The sequence below is a fragment of the Colossoma macropomum genome, unplaced genomic scaffold (genome assembly GCF_904425465.1).
Source record: "Colossoma macropomum unplaced genomic scaffold, Colossoma_macropomum, whole genome shotgun sequence".
Taxonomy (NCBI): domain Eukaryota; kingdom Metazoa; phylum Chordata; class Actinopteri; order Characiformes; family Serrasalmidae; genus Colossoma; species Colossoma macropomum.
The window spans coordinates 296,869-323,672 of record NW_023495902.1 but is presented as its reverse complement, the minus strand read 5'-3'; the positions used below and the strand labels follow the sequence as shown (position 1 = coordinate 323,672).

General features: G+C 38.3%; 4 protein-coding genes across 5 annotated transcripts in view; 1 reads left to right on the top strand and 3 right to left on the bottom strand.

The window, feature by feature from the left end:
* Positions 1 to 2,536, bottom strand: part of LOC118803447 (zinc finger protein 850-like) — a 50,937-nt gene extending 48,401 nt beyond the window's left edge. Inside the window, exon 1 of the mRNA XM_036563930.1 lies at positions 2,201 to 2,536. The gene's annotated coding sequence lies outside the window, so the exon portion shown is untranslated. The remainder of the gene's footprint in view (positions 1 to 2,200) is intronic.
* Positions 2,537 to 5,143: 2,607 nt separating this feature from the next.
* LOC118803450 (zinc finger protein OZF-like) lies at positions 5,144 to 21,832 on the bottom strand. Of its 2 annotated transcripts, XM_036563933.1 has the most exons (5): positions 21,753 to 21,832; positions 20,985 to 21,079; positions 8,817 to 9,015; positions 8,071 to 8,168; positions 5,144 to 7,530 (listed from the first exon to the last, which is right to left on the bottom strand). In XM_036563933.1, exon 5 carries the CDS (start codon positions 7,413 to 7,415, stop codon positions 5,961 to 5,963), a length of 1,455 nt encoding a protein of 484 aa, XP_036419826.1. In that variant the 5' UTR covers positions 7,416 to 7,530; positions 8,071 to 8,168; positions 8,817 to 9,015; positions 20,985 to 21,079; positions 21,753 to 21,832; the 3' UTR covers positions 5,144 to 5,960. The 2 variants fall into 2 exon arrangements, with proteins under 2 accessions (XP_036419826.1, XP_036419827.1); XM_036563934.1 differs by lacking the exons at positions 8,817 to 9,015; positions 20,985 to 21,079 and having other exon boundaries at positions 21,753 to 21,828.
* LOC118803455 (zinc finger protein 239-like) lies at positions 10,392 to 13,641 on the top strand. The gene is made up of 2 exons (XM_036563939.1): positions 10,392 to 10,553; positions 12,235 to 13,641. The coding sequence occupies exon 2, from the start codon at positions 12,237 to 12,239 to the stop codon at positions 13,233 to 13,235; it is 999 nt and encodes a 332-aa protein (XP_036419832.1). The 5' UTR covers positions 10,392 to 10,553; positions 12,235 to 12,236; the 3' UTR covers positions 13,236 to 13,641.
* Positions 18,094 to 26,804, bottom strand: part of LOC118803449 (zinc finger protein 850-like) — a 58,340-nt gene continuing 49,629 nt past the window's right edge. Inside the window, exon 6 of the mRNA XM_036563932.1 lies at positions 18,094 to 19,031. Coding sequence (XP_036419825.1) covers positions 18,209 to 19,031 — 823 coding nt within the window. The 3' untranslated portion in view covers positions 18,094 to 18,208. The remainder of the gene's footprint in view (positions 19,032 to 26,804) is intronic.

Below are 26,804 nucleotides of genomic sequence, written 5' to 3'. Positions count from 1 at the left end.
TTGGCTGGCACAGTTATGCATTGACTTACTGTGCAGTATTATCGCACAATCATCATCTACATGGAAACATTATTAAAGGGTAACCTAAACTCATTACAAATTTCAACACATGAGATGTGTAAACAACTCCTGGATATACCAGAGGCATTTTCAAATCAAGTGCTGTGGTCTAATGAAACAGAAACAGATTTTTTTTTGTTTTAATTTACTAAAATTTGTTTTCTCTAAGAAAGAATAAGTAATTGAGCGATTTTCTTGTGTATGGTCTAGCTTAATCATGATGAAATAGTCCATGCTGGTCATTTTTAGCAAATGATAAACTTTATTTGTGTCTAACTTGCACATCTGAACTAAACCATCAAGCTCCTGAACGGCTCTCACACACTACACCCCCTCTAAACAGACCTCAAACACCCACCACAGGCATTCCTACCAGCTCTTATTCTAACAGACATTGACCACCAACCCCCACCCAGACATTCACAGCTCTCAGGAAGCTCTTCACATTGTTCTAGAACAAAATGCTGTTTTCTCACAACATTTGTACAAACAGTTCTACCAATCATGGAAAATGTCAGCATATCAGTCACTAATTCTACATTAATTACAGCAACACGTTCAACATGGCATGAACTCTTTTTACACATTGTTTCATAAGTGAATGGTTGACAAGATCTGCATTGTGTGTTCAAACTGACAATAGAGCAGATAGTCATACACATGAAGGGCTCATTTTTACAGTCTGTTTGAAAATGAAGGAGTTAACTTGATAACATTAGAACACAAAAAGAATGCAGAATAATTGAAGCACGAGATAAGCCAAGAATCAGTCATGATATAAAGAACATGTATTTGAAGTTTCCGATGTCTTTGTAAATAACATGCCAAATGCATCAGAAGCAAACTGCTCTATGTTTGCAAAACCCAACCAGGAAAACATTATCAACCATATATTCTGGCCCAACAGCTCACATTACTCAGCTCTTGAATATTTCCTATTAACTACCCAGACTGTGACAGCCCGCTTTGATCAAATTTGTACCATTGGTTGGTAGCAAACATACAAGATTGTCATGCACATGCTCTGACAATGTATCTAACCATTTTCAGCCTCTGAGACTATTCATGTAATGCTAGGTTAATTTTAATGTTTACTCTGTTTACTTTTCTGTGTATTCTCTGTTCAGTGTTTTATATTTAAAATGAACCAGTTGAACCCAGGTCAACACTTCTCCTTCATTTCTTTGAGGACTGAAATGTATGCTCTAGTCATTTTTTTTTTCTTTGACCATCTGTGAACTCCTTTACTATGCTTTGTGGGTGTGATCTTCGTGCTGTGCCTTCACCAATCATACCCAAACACAGTGTGTTTATGATTAAATTACTAAAGCACACAACTATTTAGAGCACAAAGTTCCTTATAAATAAAAAATTAACTTGGGGAAGTGTGCCCCCGGACCCCCCTCTAGGGTCAGAGAAATTTTGAAATTAAAAACATACCATCTTTAAAATAAAATAATGTAGCCTAGTGCAAAAATGTAAGGTCATTTTTCATGTTAAGGTGTTAATAAATATTCTGTTTTGCATGTTTAGCAGCCGAACTCAATGCTGGAGCCCTATAGACCACTTTAAATAAATACGTCTTTTTTACTTTTTACAACAAAACTGTCACTTATGCTTTTATGTGTGAATGAGGTTCTGTTTGGACCACAAAGGTCTTCATCAGGAATATGACTACCCACCCCATCACACTCATGCTGTCTAGAGAGAACGTGAAAAGATCAAGGACCCAAATTAATCTCAGTTTAACCCAAAAATACACATAATCTCATGAAACTTGATAACATTAGCACACAAAAGAACAGAAACACATGAGATAAACAAAGAATCACAAAGCTTGTTCCAAAGAGCTGGCTGGAAAGCAAAAAACGCCATTTTAATCCTGTAGACAAAAGCATTATTACCTCAATAAATTAACTGTCTGGTTTTCCAAATAGAATATATATTATAACTCATGAATAAAATCATAGACAAACTGCAGCTCACATTACTCAGCTCTGTCTGAATGAAGCTGCTTCTGGGTGGCTGATCTATTTTAAAGCAATCAGATCTTATTTTTTAGAACTCAGATGTGTCTCCAGCTGTTTGTCTCAGAGTGAATGAAGAACAATGAGTGTTAAAGTGTCGGACAGATTCCTACCTTCAACAGTTCAGCTCTGGTCTCAGGTCCTCCAACAACAGTGTCTGAGCGCGTGGACTGCTGACCACAACACAATCTTCTGCTTCTCCACTTTAGTGCAGTCGGAGAAAGTTAGAGTTACAGAATTAGCGCCACCACCTGGAACCCTTTTCACAATGGAACCCGCGGTCACGGAAACGGGCGGAATGGTCGTTCTTTTTAATCCCACCCGTATTCAAATCCCGCGCTCTGTTTGGGTAACAGCAAGGGTTCAACTTTGGGAGCAAGATCTGTTTAGCAGATATTAAACAGCTTTTGGAAAGAAAAACATACAGCGAAAAAACATACCGAACAAATCTCGCCATAAGAATTACAACCTGAAAATGCAGCGGTTTAAATGATTATAATGCGGCTGGAGAAGAAAACACTTCTCAAGTATATTAACACTGGTCAGAATTCCAGCTGTGGTCAGTTATTTCTCCTGGGTTTGATCATGACAGGTTGATAATAATTTTCCTTTCATAGTAAAATCTAAATTTCAAAGATATTTCTCTCATAACTACTTAAAAGCTAATAAATGTTTATTTTCTCTAAATATCACATTAATAAGAAGTTATGGAACTCTCCATGTATGTCAACACTGCACAGTTTAAGTGAAATAAGGACAATTAATAAAAAAAGGACTTACAATTTGTATCTAAGCTATTCTGTCTCAATTTATGTCCCACTCCATCCTATAATAAAGCTGTTCTCACCTCATGTCTGTCATAAAAACAAGACGTAACATCACTCTCGCTCCCTAATGGTTTAACACCTGGAAGCACGTCATGTTACTTACTAGCAAGTGGATCATAGGAGCAAAGCTATCTAGATAAGTTAATCTATCTAGATAAGATAAGCTAATAATGTTGTGTAACTTAACAGAAAAATACTTACTCGCCCTCAAAACAAACCTAATATCTGGGAACTTTCTCCTCTTCTGATTCCTTTATGGTAGCTCTCTTATCACGACAAAAGGAGTCCTCAAAAACAAGTGGATGTAGTTCATAAACATTTTTAAGGTTTCAGAACATACCATTCTTTCGTCAGTCCGTAAAGTCTATATGTGGAATCTAACTGACCTTTTCTGTGGCGTCACAAAAATTTTGCGTGCATATGACCAATCAGTCTACAGCAGTTTAGCCCCGCCCATTTTCACTGAAATTAAAAGTGTTTCAGCCTGGAGCACTTTTTTGAATGAGGTACAATACAGAGCAGCCAATCAGAGCAGAAGTCATTTACACATATGACTCTATGAGTTTCAGTAATAAAACTGGTTTAATTCTAAGGGATGAAGAAAGGTTGGAAAACAGTCATGTAAAAAATGTATTATGACTCATTTTGGTACAAAAAAAAACCCCACACAAACGGCATAAATGGAATCATCACAAGAGATAAGATACGAGCCCTTTTAATGCCATTTTAGCTTCTTAAACAAACGCCTCCTTTCAATCTTTTCATTTTGCTACCACAAATATCTGTGATGCACTAAACTAACTAAATAGACCATGTTTCATTTTTTGACATCATCTGCAGAAATCATGAGTACAGTTTTCCATAAAATGCCCATCTATATGGCTGCATTTTAGATCTTCACACTTCCCGAAGGAAGCATGTTTTTTTCTTAAGATCACGTGTTCCTTGTCTTAGAAATAAAGCCCCAATCTGTATAAGAAATTCCTGTTTCTGAATTCTTCCTCATAAACACTCTTCAAGAGAAAAGAGGAGCTCAACGCTAAGATCTTATACACTGATAGATGCTGAAAGATTTCTGAGAAAAGTGCTTTATAAGGAGGAGAAGTATGTGCTAATGTTTCAGCTGACAGCCTGGCTTTTTCCCGAGGTGATATACTCGAACAGTCAGTATCAAAACAGACATGTCTTCAAAACAGAAGGATTTTCTTTAAAAAGGCGGCATTGTGGGAGGAAGAAATCTGCTGCTCTGTCAGGGCTCCCTGAGGTTTTGTGGTTAGACAACTTGATTTTTGCTTTGGACAGCGAGTAAATTCCTTAAGGTGATCTAAACTGAAGCTCTGATGACCAAGAGGAGAGGTGAGACAAAACGAGACATACTTTAAAGATGGAAGAAACTCTCTGCAAATCGTGTTGAAACAACCCCGGAACCTCATTATACTCTGGCCTCTCCAAACTCCAGAAAAACTCACGAGTAAACAATTGAAATTAGCTCGTCTGTGAAAAGTGACATCCTCGAAGCAATTTCTGCCTTGTCCGCCAAACATGACCAAACCTTCAAAAAATAAATAAATAAATAAACACATTGAAAAGTCTGCAGTCAAATCTGAGGCTCTGAGAAACATCTCAGATTATTGTTAGATTTGGTGGGAGAACAATATATATATATGTATATATATATATATACATATATAATTAACTATATAATAATGCAGCTTAAATTTAAATAAGCTTAACTTTTCTCATCTTCTCCAATCTGTAATCAAAACTTTGACCTGCAGTCATTCCTACAGAGACTAGTCTGCTGCCTTAAATGTTATTAGAAGTACTCCTGACTAGATTGAATGGAACACATTTTTTTATATTGCAAGAGGTTTAAGGCAGACTTTTTTAAGTAAAAATGCACTCTTGCTTATCAGATTTAAATATTTGGAACAATAAATGAGGTAATAATATCTGGGTTTCACTTGGTATTAACCGTTCTGCAGTACTAAAAGGTACATTAAATTGGGATATTTTGGAGAGATAATCACATGGATGTTGGTGTGGAGAATGGGGAATGCCAGTTCTTCAGAGCATTGAATGATGGTTCTTATGTCAGTAGCATTTGAGAATGCCATCTATATTATACGTTACCTTTTAAATCAACAATGAGGTCATTACTAATTTAGAACTCCCTTAGCACCTCCCTGAACAATCTCTCTACCAGGTAAGACAATGTCAACAAAGTACGAGGTTGAAGAGGGTTTTATTCCTGCTGCAGTGTCAATAACAATGTGTAAGAACCACAAACCTGTACTTCAGCTACAGGCTGGAATCAGTGCAGAGAAAATACATCAATACATCATTTGAAAATTTGTGTGCAAATATAAGCAGTGTTGTACCACCATGCAAAGTAGTCACACTTTGCTCTTTAAATGTTCTTTATTAAAGAACAACAGGAACAGAAAACATAGCATTGCATTGAAACAATGGGGAAGGTCACCATTAGCCAGAGACTTTCACCCCACTGGGACCAACCCCCAAACACAAAACACCCACAACCCCAGAAACAATAAAACACATATAACACACAATGCATCCTCAAACTAACAAATAACGTTAACAACCTTGATGTTCCTTTTCATGGGGAACCCATGCCTCCCATGAGCCTCTTCTCATGGCACATCTTCATGGCCATGCCTCCGGAACCCTCGAGGGCCTGCACTGGCCCCGCACTGGCCTTGCACTTCAAGCTACAGTATCTCAACAGTGCTGGAACCTATGCTAGAGTTCTGTTTGTGGACTTCAGCTCAGCATTCAGCATCAAACTGAAAGGTTTTCAAGGGGTGCTTGAGGACCTTTGAGTGCTCAGTGCATGGCTTGACTTGGTGTTCAGCACAGGAAATTATGTTTCATTTTATGTTCGTACTTCCAAAAGAGTAAAAAAATGATGGGTTTTCTCTTTAAAAAAATGTTTAAATAAAACTATTATCTAGATTTTTTTTAAATTGGGGACAGATGCACTGTTTCCCTCCAGACTCCCAGCATGGTATTATGGTTGCACTCATTACTGCCCATTTCCACCACTGCTCTTAATACACTTGTGTCTCTTCACAGAATAAGAATGCCTGAAACTCTTCTCACACACTGAGCAGTGATGCGGCTTCTCTCCTGAGTGAATTCGCTGGTGTGATTTGAGATGACTCTGATGACTAAAATTCTTGCCACAGTCTGAGCAGTGATACGGCTTCTCTCCCGTGTGAATGCGCTGGTGTGTTTTGAGATTATTCTGATGCCTAAAATTCTTGCCACAGTCTGAGCAGTAATACGGCTTCTCTCCTGTGTGAACGCGCTGGTGTTGTTTGAGAGAACTCTGTTGATTAAAACTCTTCCCGCACTCTGAGCAGTGATACTGCTTCTCTCCTGTGTGAATGTGCTGGTGTGTTTTAAGAGTTCTCTGAAGATTAAAACTCTTGCCACAGTCTGAGCAGTAATATGGTTTAACTCCTGTGTGAATGCGCTGGTGTGCTTTGAGTTGACTCTGACAACTAAAACTATTGCCACACTCTGAACAGTAATATGGTTTAACTCCTGTGTGAATGCGCTGGTGTATTTTGAGATTACTCTGACGATTAAAACTCTTTCCACACTCAGAGCACTGATACGGCTTCTCTCCTGTGTGAATGCGCTGGTGTGTTCGGAGATTACTCTTTACAGTAAAACTCTTTCCACATTCTGAGCAGTAATATGGTTTCTCTCCTGTGTGAATGCGCTGATGTCTTCGGAGAGTATGCTGCTCAGTAAAACTCTTTCCACACTCTGAGCAGTAATATGGTTTCTCTCCTGTATGACTGCGCTGGTGTATTTGGAGAGAACTCTGTTGATTAAAACTCTTCCCACACTCTGAGCAGTGATACGGCTTCTCTCCTGTGTGAATGCGCTGGTGTGTTTTGAGATAACTATGATGACTATAACGATTACCACACTCTGAGCAGTGATACGGCTTCTCTCCTGTATGAATGAGCTGGTGTGCTTTGAGATGACTCTGAAAATTAAAACTCTTGCCACAGTCTGAGCAGTAATATGGTTTAACTCCTGTGTGAATGCGCTGGTGTGTTTTGAGAGAACTCTGAAAATTAAAACTCTTGCCACAGTCTGAGCAGTAATATGGTTTAACTCCTGTGTGAATGCTCTGGTGTGTTTTGAGAGTACTCTGACGACTAAAATTCTTGCCACACTCTGAGCAGTGATACGGCTTCTCTCCTGTGTGAATGCGCTTGTGTGTTTTAAGATTACTCAGGTCAGTAAAACTCCTCCCACACTCTGAGCAGTAATACAGCTTCTCTCTTGTGTGAATGCGCTGGTGTCTTTTGAGAGCACTCAAACAATTACAACTCATTTCACACTCTGAGCAGCTGTGAGTTCTCTCCTTGCTGAGTTTCTGTGTTAGTCTGTGAGATGTCTTCATGTGGAGGGGAACAAATGATGTTTGCTTGGTACTGGAGCGTCTTCTGGATGTCATATTCTTGTATTTTACCTGTTTGAACAGCTGAACACTGCTCTTGCTAGAATGTCCTGGCTTGCAAAAGTGCACTCTACAAGCAGTAGAAAGTCTTGAAGCAGAACGAAATTCATTTCTGGAAGAAGAAAATGAATAAGACAAAAAAAATCAAAACTCAATGTGAAATGCCACAAAAATAGTCTAAAGAATGAATGCCCTACTTACATCATCTGGCAGAAAGAGTAAAGAAAGCATAAACTTCAATCTGATGTGGAAAAGCAATCACCTAATCAGCCATATCAAATGCACATACTAAGTGGATGGAAATGTTTGAGGTGCACTCTGATCTTGCCATTTCAGCACTTTTCATCTAAACTAAAAAAGTAGTTTGCTTGTAGTTATTTTGTGTACCATTCCCAACCAGCTACAATATTGGCATGGGATGCAATTAAATCAGCTTTAAAAAATTTAGTACTAGTCCATTAGATGAAGGCCTGCAAAACTCACCCTATACTTATTTTCTTACCTGCTGTGACAGTGTTTTTATGTGCTTGTATTGACTGTAATTTTGACTGTACCTATTCATGTTTGTTTACACTGAACAGGACTGTAAGCTACATGTCTGTTGAAAGCTAATAAAAACTTGATCAAAGAAAAACACAGGACAGTGGCTCACCAGGACTGAATTTGAAAACCTCTGGACACAAAACACAAAAGGGTAATGTAGCTCCACTCCAACAACAAAAGAGGTCAAACCAGCAAGACTGCATGGAACTGAAAGATAAACAAAACACCCATCCCTTGATTGGAAACACAAAAATTACCAGGCTCGTTCCATGGTTAAATAAAATAATTGTTATGGAAACAGGTGATAGTGATGTAATTTATCAGTTAGTCTAGTAAACAGCAAAACTGCTGTATTACCTAAAAAGTCAAATTACACATTCTTAGATGCCCCCTATCTCATACTGTGTCCCTAAACTTGGTCTGCACACCTATGGCACGATTACAACTCATAACTTCTGGTGATTCGTATTATATACTTGTGGATGTTGGAGAGGGTTGGTTCTTCATTATGCTTTTTCCCCTCAAAATGATACAGCACAATATAGCTTTTCTATTGTCATCTAGTGCAGTGGTCACCAACCATTACCATTACATGTAGCGTATGTAGTATACATCATGAATAAATCAGAAACAATTTGCTCCATTTGCCAAACCCAACTAGGAAAACACCATCAACCAAACCTTCTGGCCCAGCAGCTCACATTACTCAGCTCTGGTTTAAATAAAGCTGCTTCTGGGTGTCTAATCTCTTTTAAAGACATCAGATCTTATTTCCAGAACTGAAATGTGTCTCCAGCTGTCTGTCTCAGAGTGAATGAAGAACAGTGAGCGTTAAAGTGTCGGACAGATTCCTACCTTCAACATTTCAGCTCTGGTTTCTGTTTTTCCAGCGACTCTGAGCTCGTAGACTGATGAACGCAACAATCTTCTGCTTCTCTCACTTTAATGCAGTTGGAGCAAGTTAGAGTTCCACAATTAGCGCCACCACCTGGCTTGAATCGGCTTTGTTATTTTAAATCCCACATGTATTCGGTCAAGCCCCGTCTCCAGCGCTCTGTTTGGGTAAAAGCATATTAAATTATTGATTTAAATACCATAATGTACAGAAAAAAATTCTGCCAAACTGCAGCCGTTCAAAACTGGACAGAATGTAAAAAACAGCCTTTTCAGAGCAAGCCTATAATACACTTTATCATTCTCAACTAAAATGATTATCATCCTATAAAAATTACTATTACTTTTAGAACATTCAGAGAACATTCAAATGATTTTAGTTCATATACAATAAATTAAAGTTTAAACTTTTGCTAAATAGCCAAGCAAGGTTAACAGGGTTTGCCAAAATGCTACATACAAACGGATACCTACAGTTAAATGTGCCAGAAATTTAATTTATACATGTTCTCCTTCTTATGCCAATATCATTAATGGGTCAGGGAATAACGTTAAATTTGCCAGTGGGTATCAAAACTACAGCAATAAATGAAGTACATCTGCAGAGTGTGAGTGAAATATGTCATTTAGTGAGGTAAATCTGTAGAGTCTGAGTGAAATGATACGTTAACTGAGGTAAACCTGCAGTACCCGTGTAAAATACAGCATTAGCTGAGGTAAATCTGGAGAGACTGAATGAAATACAGGCATTAACTGAGGTAAATCTGAAGATCCTGAGTGAAATATGGCATGAACTGAGGTAAATCTGGAGAGGCTGAATGAAATATGGCATGAACTGAGGTAAATCTGGAGAGGCTGAATGAAATATGGCATGAACTGAGGTAAATCTGGAGAGGCTGAATGAAATATGGCATGAACTGAGGTAAATCTGGAGAGGCTGAATGAAATATGGCATGAACTGAGGTAAATCTGGAGAGGCTGAATGAAATATGGCATGAACTGAGGTAAATCTGGAGAGGCTGAATGAAATAAGGCATTAACTGAGGTAAATCTGGAGAGGCTGAATGAAATAAGGCATTAACTGAGGTAAATCTGGAGAGGCTGAATGAAATATGGCATGAACTGAGGTAAATCTGAAGAGGCTGAATGAAATAAGGCATTAACTGAGGTAAATCTGGAGAGGCTGAATGAAATATGGCATGAACTGAGGTAAATCTGGAGAGGCTGAATGAAATATGGCATGAACTGAGGTAAATCTGGAGAGGCTGAATGAAATAAGGCATTAACTGAGGTAAATCTACAGAGGCTGAGTGAAATAAAGAACTACTATTTACGAACTGTTCAGTTTTAGCAGTTACAGTTTTAAAAAAAATGTGCGTCCATTGCTGGTTGTGTTATTGCATTAAAGTTTATCTGCACATTATAATTTAAAGTATTTGTTTTTAAAGATGCATCTCAGTGCTGCATAAATCCAAAGATTATCTATGCGGTTACTCAATCCGAGCGCTGGAGGCGGGGGTTGACTGAATACGGGTGGAAATATAAAATTCTTCAAGCCAGGTGGTGGCGCTAATTTTGTTATTCTAAATTTCTCCAACAGCGCTAAAGTGCAGAAGCAGAAGCTTGCGTTGTGGTCAACAGTCCAGGCGCTCAGACAGTGTTGTTATAAGAATAGAAACCATAGCTGAATTATTGAAGGTAGGAATCTGTCCACATTTCATTCACTCTGAGACAAACAGCTGGAGACATGTTTGAGATCTGATGGCTTTAAAATAGATCAGACACCCTGGAGCAGCTTCATTCAAAAGAGAGCCGAGTAATGTGAGCTGCTGGGCCAGATTTGGTTGATAATGTTTTTCTTACTTGAGTGTGGCAAATGTAGAGCAGTTTATATCTATTTTATTCATGATTAATACTACATATACTTGGAACACATATCATTTAATTTATTGTAGTAATAATGTTCTTATTTAGTGAATTAAAATATTGTTTTTGCTTCCCAACGAACTTTTCTTGATTTTTTGTGATTCATCCCATGAGCTTCTGTTCATTTATGTTCTAATGTTATCAAGTCACCTCCTTCATTTTCAAACAAACAGTCAAGATGAGTCCTTTATATGCAAGACTATCTGCTCCACTGTCAATTTGTAAACATAAATATCAATAACAGTAATAACAATATTAATAACAATAACAATGATAAAAAAACAAAACATAACGTAGATCTTATCAATCATTCAACAATAAATAAAAACAATGTGCAGAAACAGATCATGCCATATTGAACGTGGAGCTGTAATTAATGTAAAAATGTAGACTGATATGCTGACATTATCCAAGCTTGGTACAAATAGTTAAACCCATCTGGTGCAAAAACAGCAGTTTGTTTCTAGAATAATCTGAAGTTCTTCCTGAGAGCTGTGAATATCTGAGTAGGGGTTGGTGGTTAATGGCTGGTAGATTAAGAGCTGGTAGGAGTGTCTATGGTGGGTGTTTAAGGTCTGTTTAGAGGGGGGTGTAATGTGTCATTCAGGAGCTTAATGGTCTAGTTCAGATGATCCCAATCCCAGACTACATACTCTGCATATTTTTGAGCTGTCCCTACTTTAACACTCACAATCCAGCATTTAATCAATTTATGTGTTGAATTTGTAGTGTTAGATATGTGAAAGTACACACGTGCAGAGTGTGGAGTCTCCAGGACTGGAACTGGGAAACTCTGATCTAAATGAAACTGAAAACTGGTGTCATTGTTTTGTTTTTTTTTGTTTGAGGTAAAAAGATTTATTTAGTTAGGTAGTTAGGTAGACATCGGCCAACCCCTGAGCAGTTTTTTTCAGAGATATTTCTCGATCTTCCAGATCCTGCCTTGACTTCAATAGATGTCCATAACTGAATTCTTAATGCAGTTTTAAAGTTTATAGGCAGAAAGTATTCAGATTTATTTAATATTCTTCTCATGCTTTGTAAAAGTAATCTATCTATAGTTTCATATACCCAGTCAGCTGTAGATGAGCCCATGGCTGTTTACAAGATCACATAATTGATTATGCTCTGAAATTGTCTAAAGCAGAGGATACAGTAACATTCAATGGAAAAATGTACATAGGATAAAATCTATTGAGGTAGGAATCATTTTGTCCCAGTCATTTTTGGCATGAGGACATCCAGTTTAGTTTCCAATATTAGCAGCCACACAACCTCAATGGTCTATATGCCTATTTAAAGAGTTTGGGTGACTGGCTTTTCCATGTTAGATGTAAATGGTTTTTTTTTACACTTTTTGACAGTTGATTTAAGTGGAGCATTTGTGATTTGGATCAGACTACTTTTGTTGCCTTGCACATAAAGTTTAGGTTGTCTTTTTGTGTTCTTCCAGAAATGAATGATGGCCTGTTTCAAGTACTGCACTTTCCTGCCCGGCTTAAATATGCTCCTGTAAACAAGTCAGGACATTTCACCAAGTGGGACGTTGAACTTCTGAAACAGGTTAAACATAAAAATATGGCATCCAGAGGACTTTGTGGTACTCAGCAAACATCATCTGGTACCCTCCACATGAACAAATCTCACAGACAAACACAGAAACGTAGCAAGGAGAGAAATCACAACTGCTTGGAGTGTGGAAAGAATTTTAATCATGAGAGTCATCTCAAAAGACACCAGCGCATTCACACAGGAGAGAAGCCGTATCGCTGCTCAGAGTGTGGGAAGAGGTTTACTCGACAGAGTACTCTCAACATACACCAGCTCATTCACACTGGAAAAAAGCCATATTGCTGCTCAGAGTGTGGAAAGAGTTTCAATCATCAGAGTTATCTCAAAATACACCAGCGCATTCACACAGGAGAAAAGCCGTATCACTGCTCAGAGTGTGGGAACAGTTTTACTCAACAGAGTACTCTCAAAATACACCAGCGCACTCACACAGGAGAGAAGCCGTATCACTGCTCGGAGTGTGGGAAGAGTTTTAATCAGCAGAGTAATCTCCAAGAACATCAGCGTGTTCACACAGGAGTTAAACCATATTATTGCTCAGATTGTGGGAAGAGTTTCACTCAACAGAGTAATCTTAAAACACACCAGCGCATTCATGCAGGAGAGAAGCCGTATCACTGCTCAGAGTGTGGGAAGAGTTTTACTGTACAGAATCATCTTAAAATACACCAGCGCATTCACACAGGACAGAAACTGTATCTCTGTTCAGATTGTGGGAAGAGTTTTACTCAACAGAGTCATCTCCAACAACACCATCTCATTCACACGGGAGAGAAGCCGTATCACTGCTCAGAGTGTGGGAAGAGTTTTAGGTGTTCAAAGTCTGTGACAACACACAAGTGCACCAAAAGCAGTGGTGAAAACGTGCAGCAATGGGTGTAACATGAACACATTCTGGAAGTAAAAGTCTCATGGAAACGGTGCTTCCAGCCCAGAATTCAAACTGTTTTTAGGGGAAACCACCAATTTTTGTTTTACCCTGTTTCTAAAGCACGAGCATAAAATGAAATATAATTTCCTGTGCTGAACACCATGTCTGGTCAACAGCTCACACACCCAGTGAGGCGTGCTTCTTCATATTCATATATTCATTTGTAATATATGTTGAAAAGTTCAATATAAATTTTCAATATAATATAATATAATTTTTTTTTTCCTTTCTAATTTAGTATATCTGTGCTAATAAAGTACACTATATTGCCAAAAGTATTCACTCACTCATCCAAATCATTGAATTCAGGTGTTCCAATCACTTCCATGGCCACAGGTGTATAAAACCAAGCACCTAGGCCTGCAGACTGCTTCTACAAACATTAGTGAAAGAATGGGTCGCTCTCAGGAGCTCAGTGAACTCCAGCGTGGTACCGTGATAGGATGCCACCTGTGCAAGTCCAGTCGTGAAATTTCCTCACTACTAAATATTCCACAGTCAACTGTCAGTGGTATTATAACAAAGTGGAAGTGATTGGGAATGACAGCAACTCAGCCACGGAGTGGTAGGCCACGTAAAATGACAGAGTGGGGTCAGCGGATGCTGAGGTGCATAGTGTGCAGAGGTCACCAACTTTCTGCAGAGTCAATTGCTACAGACCTCCAAACTTCATGGGGCCTTCAGATTAGCTCAAGAACAGCGTAGAGAGCTTCATGGAATAGGTTTCCAAGGCCGAGCAGCTGCACCCAAGCCTTACATCACCAAGCACAAGGCAAAGCGTCAAATGCAGTGGTGTAAAGCGCCGCCACTGGACTCTAGAGCAGTGGAGACGTGTTCTCTGGAGTGACGAATCACACTTCTCCGTCTGGCAATCCCATGGACGAGTCTGGGTTTGGCAGTTGCCAGGAGAACGGTACTTGTCTGACTGCATTGTGCCGAGTGTAAAGTTTGGTGGAGGGGGGATTATGGTGTGGGGTTTTTTTTCGGGAGTTGGGCTCGGCCCCTTAGTTCCAGTGAAAGGAACTCTTAATGCTTCATCAGAGAAAATCTGAGATTTTGGACAATTTCATGCTCCTAACTTTGTGGGAACAGTTTGGGGACGGCCCCTTCCTATTCCAACATGACTGCGCACCAGTGCACAAAGCAAGGTCCATAAAGACATGGATGAGCGAGTTTGTTGTGGAAGAACTTGACTGGCCTGCCCTCAACCCGATAGAACACCTTTGGGATGAATTAGAGCAGAGACCTTCTCATCCAACATCAGTGTCTGAACTCACAAATGCGCTTCTGGAAGAATGGTCAAAAATTCCCATAAACATTCTCCTAAACCTTGTGGAAAGCCTTCCCAAAAAAGTTGAAGCTGTTAAAGCTGGAAGGGTGGGCCGACATCATATTAAACCCTATGGATTAAGAATGGGATGTCACTCAAGTTCATATGCGTGTGAAGGCAGGCGAGCGAATATTTTGGCAATATAGTGTACAGTATGAAGGTTTTGGGCCTTGTTAAGATTGGTTTGATTGAGTTTTTTTACTTCTTCATTTTCTTTCTCTTTCTCTCTCACACTTAGGAACCCACTTACTTGTGAGTGTGATTGTGTCTTGCGAAACGACGTGCGTCTGACTGGTGTGTGAAGGCAGACAAGCTAATACTTTTGGAAATATAGTGTATTTCAGATGCAATGACTGATGTTTTCACAAACATTTGACAGTGTGCTTGGCTTGTTGAGTTCCTTTTTTGCTTTCTTGACTCTTACGTTAATCAGTTTGTTGTTATGAAGGTGCCACTTTTGTCTTCCTTTTTTAATGTTTTCTGAATGTTCTATGTTATGTGTTCTTGTTGAGGACTGTAATGAAGAAGTTATGACCCTGAAGACTGCAACAGTGAAATTTTTGCTGTGCTGGGCAGAAATTCTGATGTTATTTCTCAGCTGTTAGGATTTAAGAGATTCTGGTGCTGCTTTACTCCAGAGAGCTGAACTGTTCATTTCAGTTCAGACGCTCTAAAATGAACAGTTATTCCAGTGAGCTTAGAGCACATATTCACTATATACAAACAACAGTTCTCTCTTTCTGTATAACTGTATCCTCCCCCTGTAACTCCTCGGAACCACAGTACTGTGGTTCCATATACAACTGTATAAATGTTTTTATCATCCTGTAATAGACTGTAAATTATAGTTCTCTGCACATAGATATACATTTACGTGTTACAAATTCACATCCCTTTGCTTTTTCCATGTTAGTGGTTTTGTATATAAATGTCGTTTATTCACATAATTCTATTTGTACTTATTTATCTTTTTTTTTAGAATTTCTTATATTCTGTGTCCATGTCTGGTCTGTTTAGGATGTTACATGTGTGCACACACGGTGACAGATTACTTGTGTGTGGAACATATTTAGTGAAATAAAGTGATTTTGATTCTGAAGTAGATGACATTATGGATCAACAAAAAAGAAGCCTACATCTATTAGGTTAACTGCAAGGTAAAGCTGTTCAGTTTACCACAGCACATCAAAATTAAGAAATGTAGGAAAAAAGCCCACTCATAGATTATTAAAATAGATTGCAGTATTTTTTTTAGGTTTACAGGAACATTAAAATGTTATTAAGAGAATACAAATACATATACATTGAAAAAAATAATCTCAGAAGGTTAAAATTCACAAAAACATACATAACTTTACAGCAAAGGCTTAACCAAGACAAAAGCTTAAAGAAAGAAATCAACACAGACCTGGTTGATTCATTTAGGTCTTTCAATTCATAGTTCATTCATATAAATTGTATGGAAATTAGAAAACCTACATAATTAATTGCATACACACATTGATTCATAATTACAAATCAAAGCTATTGTATTGCAGACTTTGACTGTTTCAGGAACAAAACTGTACAGTGTGTCATTGGTGAGATTCAGTCAACAAAGATGGTGTCCCTCATGAACATCCTAATGATGTCAGCAAGAGTTAATCTGAGTCAGGCCTGTTATGATCTGTCTAGGAGTTTTGCAATAGTCATAACATAAAACATAAGTCAGTGTATAAGCAAATCAAGTTTTGTTATTTTCTTTCTTTTCTGCTGTTTTCTTAACCAACTCGGGATAGAAGTCAGAGTGGGCATGCACTAAATCAACAAAAATACTAGATGTAGCTGGGTGATTAGAGAACTAACTTACCTGCACGCAAATAAAGAAACAAAAATAGTCTTTCCTAACTTCGTGACTAGGCCAAAGACAGAGGAAACATGGGCCAAAAGAAATGCTACCCAGTCCTACACCTTGATGTGCAGTTATAGGAGAGTTACAGGCATTATTCTTAAATTTGCTGGTAAGTAGTAGAGATAAACTGGGCTGAAAGCATAACTAGGGCTAATCTAATACATTGCTAGAGAAAACAATACACGACTCGTAAAAGAAGCATTTGACTGTACAGCTAAGCTGAACTACACAGCAGCAATGCTGCCTAGGCGTTTGCCCCAAGACATCATGGAGGTAACCCTCAATGAAGTCGGAAACAGCTGCTGAAGAAATACCACGTGTTTTATCAGTGTGTCCCCAAAGCGGACAGTGTTGGCGATGGAAGTGATGTGGCTCACTGTAATGAAAACGCAGCTTAAGTACAGCATGGCTATTGCAAGTCTTATATGAATTACACACAAAAATACAAACTGACTCACATACCTGCACAAATAGTTCTTTATTGCATTTACATAATTTTAAAGTTTTAATCTTTTTTGTGAGTACTTTGGAGCAGTTGCAGTTACACAATCATAAAATCTGGGGGTGTAATTTATGTAATTGTGATGTTTGAAAAATAAAAAGGATTGGAAAAATATAACAGCAAACAACTACTTTATAACTACTAAGATTAAAGAGCTATCATATAAAATAATCCATCAAATTTACCCAGTGAAGACTGTTATTCGAAGATTCAAAATGGATGAAAATCATCACTGATATATGTTGTGAAGGTGGCTCTGAAACTATACAGCATTTATTTTTGGTCATGTCCAGCAGGAAAAGCATTCTGGATTGATCTGCAAAATTATATAAAACACCAGACAAGCTGCTTTCTCTTGACATTGGTCTATTCATATTTGTAGAGGGCTTTCAAATACAGTGATTCTGTGATTGGGATACATTGGAGAGATAATCGCAATGGATGTTGGTGTGGAGAGTGAGGAATGCCAGTTCTTCAGAGCATTGAATGATGGTTCTTATGTCAGTAGCATTTGAGCATGCCATCTATCTTGTACTTTACCTTTTAAATCTACAAAACAATGAGGTCATTACTAATTTAGAACTCCCTTAGCACCTCCCTGAACAATCTCTCTACCAGTTAAGACAATGTCAACATAGTAAGAGGTTGAAGTGGGTTTTATTCCTGCTGCAGTCAATAACAATGTGTAAGAACCACACACATGTACTTTAGCTACAGGCTGGAATCAGAGCAGTAAAGATTCAGTACATCATTTGAAAATGTGTGAAAATCTAAGCAGTGTTGTACCACCACACAAAGTAGTCACACTTTGCTCTTTAAATGGTCTTTAATAAAGAACAACAGGAACAGGGATCATAACATTGCATTGAAACAATGCGGAAGGTCACCATTAGCCACAGACTTCCACCCCAAGAGGATTAACCCCCCCCCCAACACAAAACACCCACAACCCCAGAAACAATAAAACACGTATAACACACAATGCAAACTAACAAACAACATTAACAACCTTGATGTTGGCGTTCAGCACAGGAAAGCATTTCATTTTATGCTCATACTTCCAAAACAGTAAAGGTGGGTTTTCTCTTTAATAACCACAATGTTTAAATAAAATTCTTATTTAGATTTTTTTTTTTTTTTTAATTGGGGACGAATGCACTGTTCCGTTCAGACTCCAGGCATGGTATTAAGGTTGCCGTATTTACTGCCCATTTCCACCACTGCTCTTAATACACTTGTGTGTCTTCACAGAATAAGAACGCCTGAAACTCTTTCCACACTCTGAGCAGTGATACGGCTTCTCTCCTGTGTGAATGCGCTGGTGTGTTTTGAGATGACTCTGATGACTAAAATTCTTGCCACACTCTAAGCAGTGAAACGGCTTCTCTCCTGTGTGAATGAGCTGGTGTCTTTTGAGAGTAGTCCATTGATTAAAACGTTTACCACACTCTGAGCAGTGATACGGCTTCTCTCCTGTGTGAATGCGCTGGTGTCTTTTGAGATTACTCTGAAGATTAAAAGTCTTGCCACAGTCTAAGCAGTAATATGGTTTAACTCCTGTATGAATGCGGTGGTGTGCTTTGAGATGGCTCTGACAACTAAAACTCTTGCCACACTCTGAACAGTAATATGGTTTAACTCCTGTGTGAATGCAGTGGTGTTCTTTGAGATGACTCTGACGATTAAAACTCTTTCCACACTCTGAGCAGTGATACGGTTTCTCTCCTGTGTGAATGCGCTGATGTATTTTAAGAGAACTCTGAACATTAAAACTCTTGCCACAGTCTGAGCAGTGATACGGTTTAACTCCTGTATGAATGCGGTGGTGTGCTTTGAGATTACTCTTACAACTAAAGCTCTTGCCACAGTCTGAGCAGTAATATGGTTTAACTCCTGTATGAATGCGGTGGTGTGCTTTAAGATTACTCTGACAACTAAAACTCCTCCCACACTCTGAGCAGTAATACGGCTTCTCTCCTGTGTGAATGCGCTGGTGTCTTTTGAGAGCATTCAAACAATTAAAACTCGTTCCACACTCTGAGCAGCTGTGAGTTCTCTCCTTGCTGAGTTTCTGTGTTAGTCTGTGAGAAGTCTTCATGTGAAGGGAAACAAATGATGTTTGCTTGGTACTGGAGCGTCTTCTGGATGCCATTCTTGTATTTTACCTGTTTGAACAGCTGAACACTGCTCTTGCTAGAATATTCTGGCTTGCAAAAGTGCACTCTACAAGCAGTAAAAGTCTTGAAGCAGGACGAAATTCATTTCTGGAAGAAGAAAATGAAAAAGACAATCTAAACTCAATGTGAAATGCCACAAAAATAGTCTAAATTGTGAATGCCCTACTTAGATTATCTGGCAGAAAGAGTAAAGAAAGCATAAACTTCAATCTGCTGTGGAAAAGCCAATTACCTGATCAGCCATATCAAACGCACATACTTAATCTCATCTCAGGCTTTTGTTTTTCTGAAATTGTAAAACTGCATGAGAATTGAATATAGGTCAATGCATTATTCAGATACATACTATGCATCTAACACTGTTTTGTTACAGTATAGTATGTACCAAGCCTGTGCAATATCTAAAATTAATCAGCACTACATTTTCCAGCTTAAAAATTGTGATTATTGATTATATTTACGGTGTTTTCTATCGTTATCGCAGTGACTACTCCGGAGTTCAGCAATCGATGCCAAGGCACATCAGCGATTATTCTCAGTTCCATGCACTTAGGCCAAGCTTAATATGAAGTAAAATAAGTTGAAGCAGACGAGGTAGGTAATAGCAGAAGAACAGTGGCCCTCTCTCTGTCTCTCTCTCAAATTGGAGTACCACCAATCTTCTTAAAATCCTCAAAATATTTAGTATTCTTTTAACAGTAAATTTGTCTTCTACTTTGCTCTCAGTTCTCTTTCCCTACACAGGGATTACTGAGTTTTACGCATCGCCATCGGGTTACTTGTCCATCACAAACATTTTCATAATACACTGCCTTGACACATAGACCCAGTATGTAGTCAATGGTAAATGGGCATGGTCCAGATGATTGAAAAACTGATTAAATTTGTTAAAATCGTATTTTAATGCTCCTTGTAAATCTTCATTGTGTATACAATGTGGTAGGACTTTGTTTAGGGTCTAAGTCATCTAAAAAGAAGACCCGTTTCAGTAGGATATCTTGTTTTGACCAGGTTGGAGTGCTTGTGTTATCACTATTAGTCGGCTAGGCTCTATGGGCTAGATTTCATTGCCTATATTGATCAACTTCTTGATGGGAAGTGTGTGTTTCATGTTGTAAGTGGATGGAAATGTTTGAGGTGCACTTTGATCTTGCCATTTCAGCACTTTTCATAAATACTGAAAAAGTAGTTTGCTTGTAGTTATTTTGTATAACATTCCTGAGCCATTGTACTGTTTGCAACGCTGATTGTATCAGCACTATTCTGCGTATGTTTTTGCGACTGCACTCAGATTAGCAAATTCTTTGACTATATATTGTCAACATTGTCTGATATGCTTGAAATTCCTATGAACCAAATCCCATGTCTCTGTTTATTAAATAATGATAGACTCTTCACTTAACTTAAAAATGATTAATCTTTGTCGGTCTAATCACTGCTAACAAGACTATTACAGATAATTGGGTTGATCTAAATATGCAACAATATCTATTATGATATTGTCTCCCTTGAGCAGACTACTGCAATGATATAAAAAAGCTAAACCAGCTACAATATTGGCATGGGATGCAATTAAATCAGCTTTAAAAAATTTAGTACTAGTCCATTAGATGAAGGCCCGCAAAACTCACCCTATACTTATTTTCTTACCTGCTGTGACAGTGTTTTTATGTGCTTGTATTGACTGTAATTTTGACTGTACCTATTCATGTTTGTTTACACTGAACAGGACTGTAAGCTACATGTCTGTTGAAAGCTAATAAAAACTTGATCAAAGAAAAACACAGGACAGTGGCTCACCAGGAGTGCGGCTGAAAACCTCTGGACACAAAACACAAAAGGGAAATGTAGCTCCACTCCAACAAAAGAGGTCAATCCAGCAAGTCTGCATGGAACTAAAAGATAAAACAAAACACCCATCCCTTGATTGGAAACACACAAAAAGTACTAGGCTCATTCCATGGTTAAATAAAATCATTTTAATGGAAACAGGTGATAGTGGTGTAATTTTATCAGTTAGTCTAGTAAACAGCAAAACTACTGTATTACCTAAAAAGTCAAATTACACATTCTTAGATGCCCCCTATCTCATACTGTGTCCCTAAACTTGGTCTGCACACCTATGGCACGATTACAACTCATAACTTCTGGTGATTCATATTATATACTTGTGGATGTTGCAGCCTGTTGGTTGTTCATTGTGTTTTTCCCCTCAAAATGATACAGCACAATATAGTTTTTCTATTGTCATTCTACAATATAGCTTTTCTATTGTCATCTAGTGCAGTGGACACCAACCATTACCATTACATGTAGCATATGTAGTATACATCATGAATAAATCAGAAGCAAACAGCTCCATTTGCCAAACCCAACTAGGAAAACACAATCAACCAAATCTTCTGGCCCAGCAGCTCACGTTACTCAGCTCTGTCTGAGTGAAGCTGCTTCTGTGTGTCTGATCTATTTTAAAGCAATCAGATCTTACTTCCAGAACTCAAACGTGTCTCCAGCTGTTTGTCCCAGAGTGAATGAAGAACAATGAGTGGTAAAGTGTCGGACTCCTACCTTCAATAGTTCAGCTCTGGTCTCTGTTCCGCCAACAACACTGTCCGAGCGCATGGACTGCTTACCACGACAAAATCTTCTGCTTCTCTCACTTTAATGCAGTTGGAGCAAGTTAGAGTTCCACAATTAGCGCCACCACCTGGCTTGAATTGGCTTTGCTATTTTAAATCCCACCTGTATTCGGTCAAGCCCAGTGAGCGCTCTGACTGGATTAAATCTTAGGGTTTGCTAAAATGCTACATACCAACGGATACCTACAGTTAAATGTGCCAGAAACTTAATTTATATATGTTCCCCTTCTAATGCCAAGATCATTAATGGGTCAGGGATTAACGTTAAATTTGCGAGTGGGTGTCAAAACTACGGCAGTAAATGAGGCACATCTGCAGAATCTAAGTAAAATGTAATTTACTGAGGTAAATCTGTAGAGGCTGAGAGAAATGTGTAATTTACTGAGGTAAAGTCTGCAGAGTCTGAGTGAAATGTTATATTAACTGAGATAAATCTGCTGAGTCAGGGTGAAATACAGCATTAAATAAGATAAATCTGTAGACATGGAGTGAAATAGGGCATTTACTGAGATAAATCTGCAGTAACTGAATAAAATGTGCCATTAACTGAAATAAATATGCAGAGGCTGAATGAAATATGGCATTAACTACAGAAAATCTGCAGACAGAATGAAATATGGCATGAACTGAGGTAAATCTGCAAAGGGTGAATGAAGTACAGCATTAACTGAGGTAAATCTGGAAATCCTTAGTGAAATATGGCATTAACTGAGGTAAATCTGGAGAGGCTGAGTGAAATACCGCATTAACTGAGGTACATTTGGAGATCCTGAGTGAAATGTGGCATTAACTGAGGTAAATGTGAATAACATGAATGAAATAAAGCATTAACTGAGGTAAACCTGGACAGGCTGTGTGTAATACAGCATTAACTGAGGTAAATCTGGAGAGGCTGAATGAAATAAAACATTAACTGAGGTAAAACTGCAAAGGCTGAGTGAAATACAGCATTAACTGAGGTAAAGCTGGAGATCCTGCGTGAAATATAACATTAACTGAGGTAAGTCTGGAAAGGCTGAGTGAAATACAGAATTAACTGAGGTAAATCTGGAAATCCTGAGTGAAATATGGCATTAACTAAGTAAATCTGCAAAGGCTGAATGAAATACAGCATTAACTGAGGTAAATCTGGAGAGGCTGAATGAAATAAAACATTAACTGCGGTAAATCTGAAGATCCTGAGTGAAATATGACATTAACTGAGGTAAATGTGCAAAACTTAAATAAAATATGACATTAACTGAGGTAAATCTGGAGAGGCTGAATGAAATAAAACATTAACTGAGGTAAATCTGGAGAGGCTGAATGAAATACGGGATTACCTGAATCTGGAGGGGCAGAATGAAGTAAGGCATTAACTGAGGTAAATCTACAGGGGCTGCGTGAAATACAGCATTAACTGAGGTAAATCTGGAGAGGCTGAATGAAATATGGCATTAACTGAGGTAAATCTGGAGAGGTTGAATGAAATAATGCATTAACTGAGGTAAATCTGGAGAGAATGAATGAAATACGGCATTAACTAAGGTAAATGTGCAAAACGTGAATGAAATATGGCATTAACTGAGGTAAATGTGCAGAACATGAAAGAAATAAAGCATTAACTGAGGTAAACCTGGAGAGGCTGGATGAAATAAAATATTACCTGAGGTAAATCTGGAGAGGCTGAATGAAATAAGGCATTAACTGAGGTAAATCTACAGGGGCTGCATGAAATACTGCATTAACTGAGGTTAATTGGGAGATCCTGAATGAAATACGGCAATAACTGCGGTAAATCTAGAGATGCTGAAAGAAATACAGAATTAACTGAGGTAAACCTGCAGTAGCCATGTAAAATGCAGCATTAGCTGAGGTAAATCTGGAGATCCTGAGTGAAATATGGCATGAACTGAGGTAAATCTGCAGTAACTGAATAAAATGTGCCATTAACTGAGGTAAATCCAGGGAGGCTGAATGAAATATGGCATTAACTGAAGTAAATCTGCAGAGACAGAACGAAATATGGCATGAACTGAGGTAAATCTACAGAGGCTGTGTGTAATACAGCATTAACTGAGGTAAATCTGAAGAGGCTGAATGAAATAAGGCATTAACTGAGGTAAAACTGCAAAGGCTGAATGAAATACAGCATTAACTGACGTAAACCTGAGGTAGCCATGTAAAATGCAGCTTTAGCTTAACTAAATCTGTAAAGGCTGAGCGAAATATGGCATTAACTGAGGTAAATCTGGATAGGCTAAATGAAATACAGCATTAACTGAGGTAAATCTGGAGATCCTGAGTGAAATATGGCATTAACTGAGGTAAGTCTGGAGAGGCTGAGTGAAATACAGCATTAACTGAGGTAAATCTGGAGATCCTGAGAGAAATATGGCATTAACTGAGGTAAATCTGCAAAACTTTAATGAAATATGGCATTAACTGAGGTAAATGTGCAGAACATGAATGAAATAAAGCATTAACTGAGGTAAACCTGGAGAGGCTGAATGAAATATGGCATTAACTGAGGTAAATCTGGAGAGGCTGAATGAAATAAGGCATTAACTGAGGTAAATCTGGAGAATCTGAATGAAATACAGCATAAACTGAGGTAAACCTACAATAGCCATGTAAAATGCAGCATTAGCTAAGGTAAATCTGTAGTAGCTGAGTGAAATATGGCAATAACTGAGGTAAATCTGCAGTAACTGAATAAATTGTGCCATTAACTGAGATAAATCCAGAGAGGCTGAATGAAATATGGCATTAACTGGAGTAAATCTGCAGAGACAGAATGAAATATGCCATGAACTGAGGTAAATCTAGAGAGGCTGTGTGAAATACAGCATTAACTGAGGTAAATCTGGAGAGGCTGAATGAAATAAGGCATTAACTGAGGTAAAACTGCAAAGGCTGAATGAAATACAGCATTAACTGAGGTAAACCTGCAGCAGTCATGTAAAATGCAGCATTAGCTGAAGTAAATCTGCAAAGGCTGAGTGAAATATGGCATTAACTCAGGTAAATCTGCAAAGGCTGAATGAAATATAGCATTAACTGAGGTAATTCTGGAGATCCTGAGTGAAATATGGCATTAACTGAGGTAAATGTGCAAAACTTGAATGAAATATGGCATTAACTGAGGTACATGTGCAGAACATGAAAGAAATAAAGCATTAACTGAGGCAAACCTGGAGAGGCTGAATGAAATATGGCATTAACTGAGGTAAATCTGGAGAAGCTGAATGAAATAAAACGTTAACTGAGGTAAATCTGGAGAGGCTGAATGAAATAACGCATTAACTGAGATAAATCTGGAGAGGCAGAGTGAAATAAGGCATGAACTGAGGTAAATCTACAGAGGCTTTGTGAAACACAGCATTCACTGCGGTAAATCTAGAGAGGCTGAGTGAAATATGGCATTAACTTAGGTAAATCTGCAAAGGCTGAGTTAAATACAGCATTAACTGAGCTAAACCCGTAGTAACCATGTAAAATACAGCGTTAGCTGAAGTAAATCTGCAAAGGCTGTGTGAAATATAGCATTAACTCAGGTAAACCTGCAGTAGCCATGTAAAATGCAGCATTACCTGAGGTAAGTCTGGAGATCCTGAGTGAAATATGACATGACTGAGGTAAATCTACAAAGGCTGAGCGAAATACAGCATTAACTGAGGTAAATCTGGAGAGGCAGAATGAAATGAGGTAAATCTGCAAAGGCTGAGGGAAATAATACATTAACTGAGGTAAATCTGGAGGGGATGAATAAAATGTGCCATTAACTGAGGTAAATCTGCAGAGGCTGAATGAAATACAGCATTAACTGAGATAAACCTGCAGTAGCCATTTAAAATGTAGCATTAGCTGCAGTAAATCTGGAGATCCTGAGTGAAATATGACAATAACTGAGGTAAATCTGCAGTAACTGAATAAATGTGCCATTAACTGGGGTTAATCCAGAGAGGCTGAATGAAATATGGCATTAACTAGAATAAATTTGCAGAGACAGAATGAAATATTGCATTAACTCAAGTAAAACTACAGTAACTGAATAAAATGTGCCATTAACTGAGGTAAATCCAGAGAGGCTGAATGAAATAAGGCATTAACTGAGGTAAATATACAGAGGCTGTGTAAAATACAGCATTAACTGAGGTAAATCTGGAGAGGCTGAATGAAATAAGACATTAACTGAGGTAAATCTACAGAGGCTGTGTGAAATACAGCATTAACTGAGGTAAATCTGAAGAGGCTGAATGAAATAAGGTATTAACTGAAGAAAATCTGCAAAGGCTGAGTGAAATACAGCATTAACTCAAGTAAAACTGCAGTAACTGAATAAAATGTGCCATTAACTGAGGTAAATCCAGAGAGGCTGAGTGAAATATGGCATGAACTGGAGTAAACCTGGAGAGGCTGAAAGAAATAAGGTATGAACTGAGGTAAATCTGCAGAGGCTGAATGAAATACTGCATTTACTGAGGTAAACCTGCAGTAGCCATGTAAAATTCAGGATTAGCTGAAGTAAATCTGCAAAGGCTGAGTGAAATACAGCATTAAGTGAGGTAAACCTGCAGTAGCCATGTAAAATGCAGCTTTAGCTGAGGTAAATCTGGAGGTCCTGAGTGAAATGTGGCATTAACTGAGATAAATCTGCAATAGCTGAATGAAATACAGCATTAACAGAGATAATTATGGAGAACTTGAGTGAAATATGGCATTAACTGAGGTAAATCTGGAGGGGCTGAGTGAAATACAGCATTAACTGAGGTAAATCTGGAGATCCTGAATGAAATATGGCATTAACTGAGGTAAATCTGCAAAACTTGAATGAAATATGGCATGAACTGAGGTAAATGTGCAGAACATGAATGAAATAGAGCATTAACTGAGGTAAACCTGGAGAGGCTGAAAGAAATAAAACATTAACTGAGGTAAATCTGGAGAGGCTGAATGAAACACAGTATTAACTGAGGTAAGCCTGCAGCAGCCGTGCAAA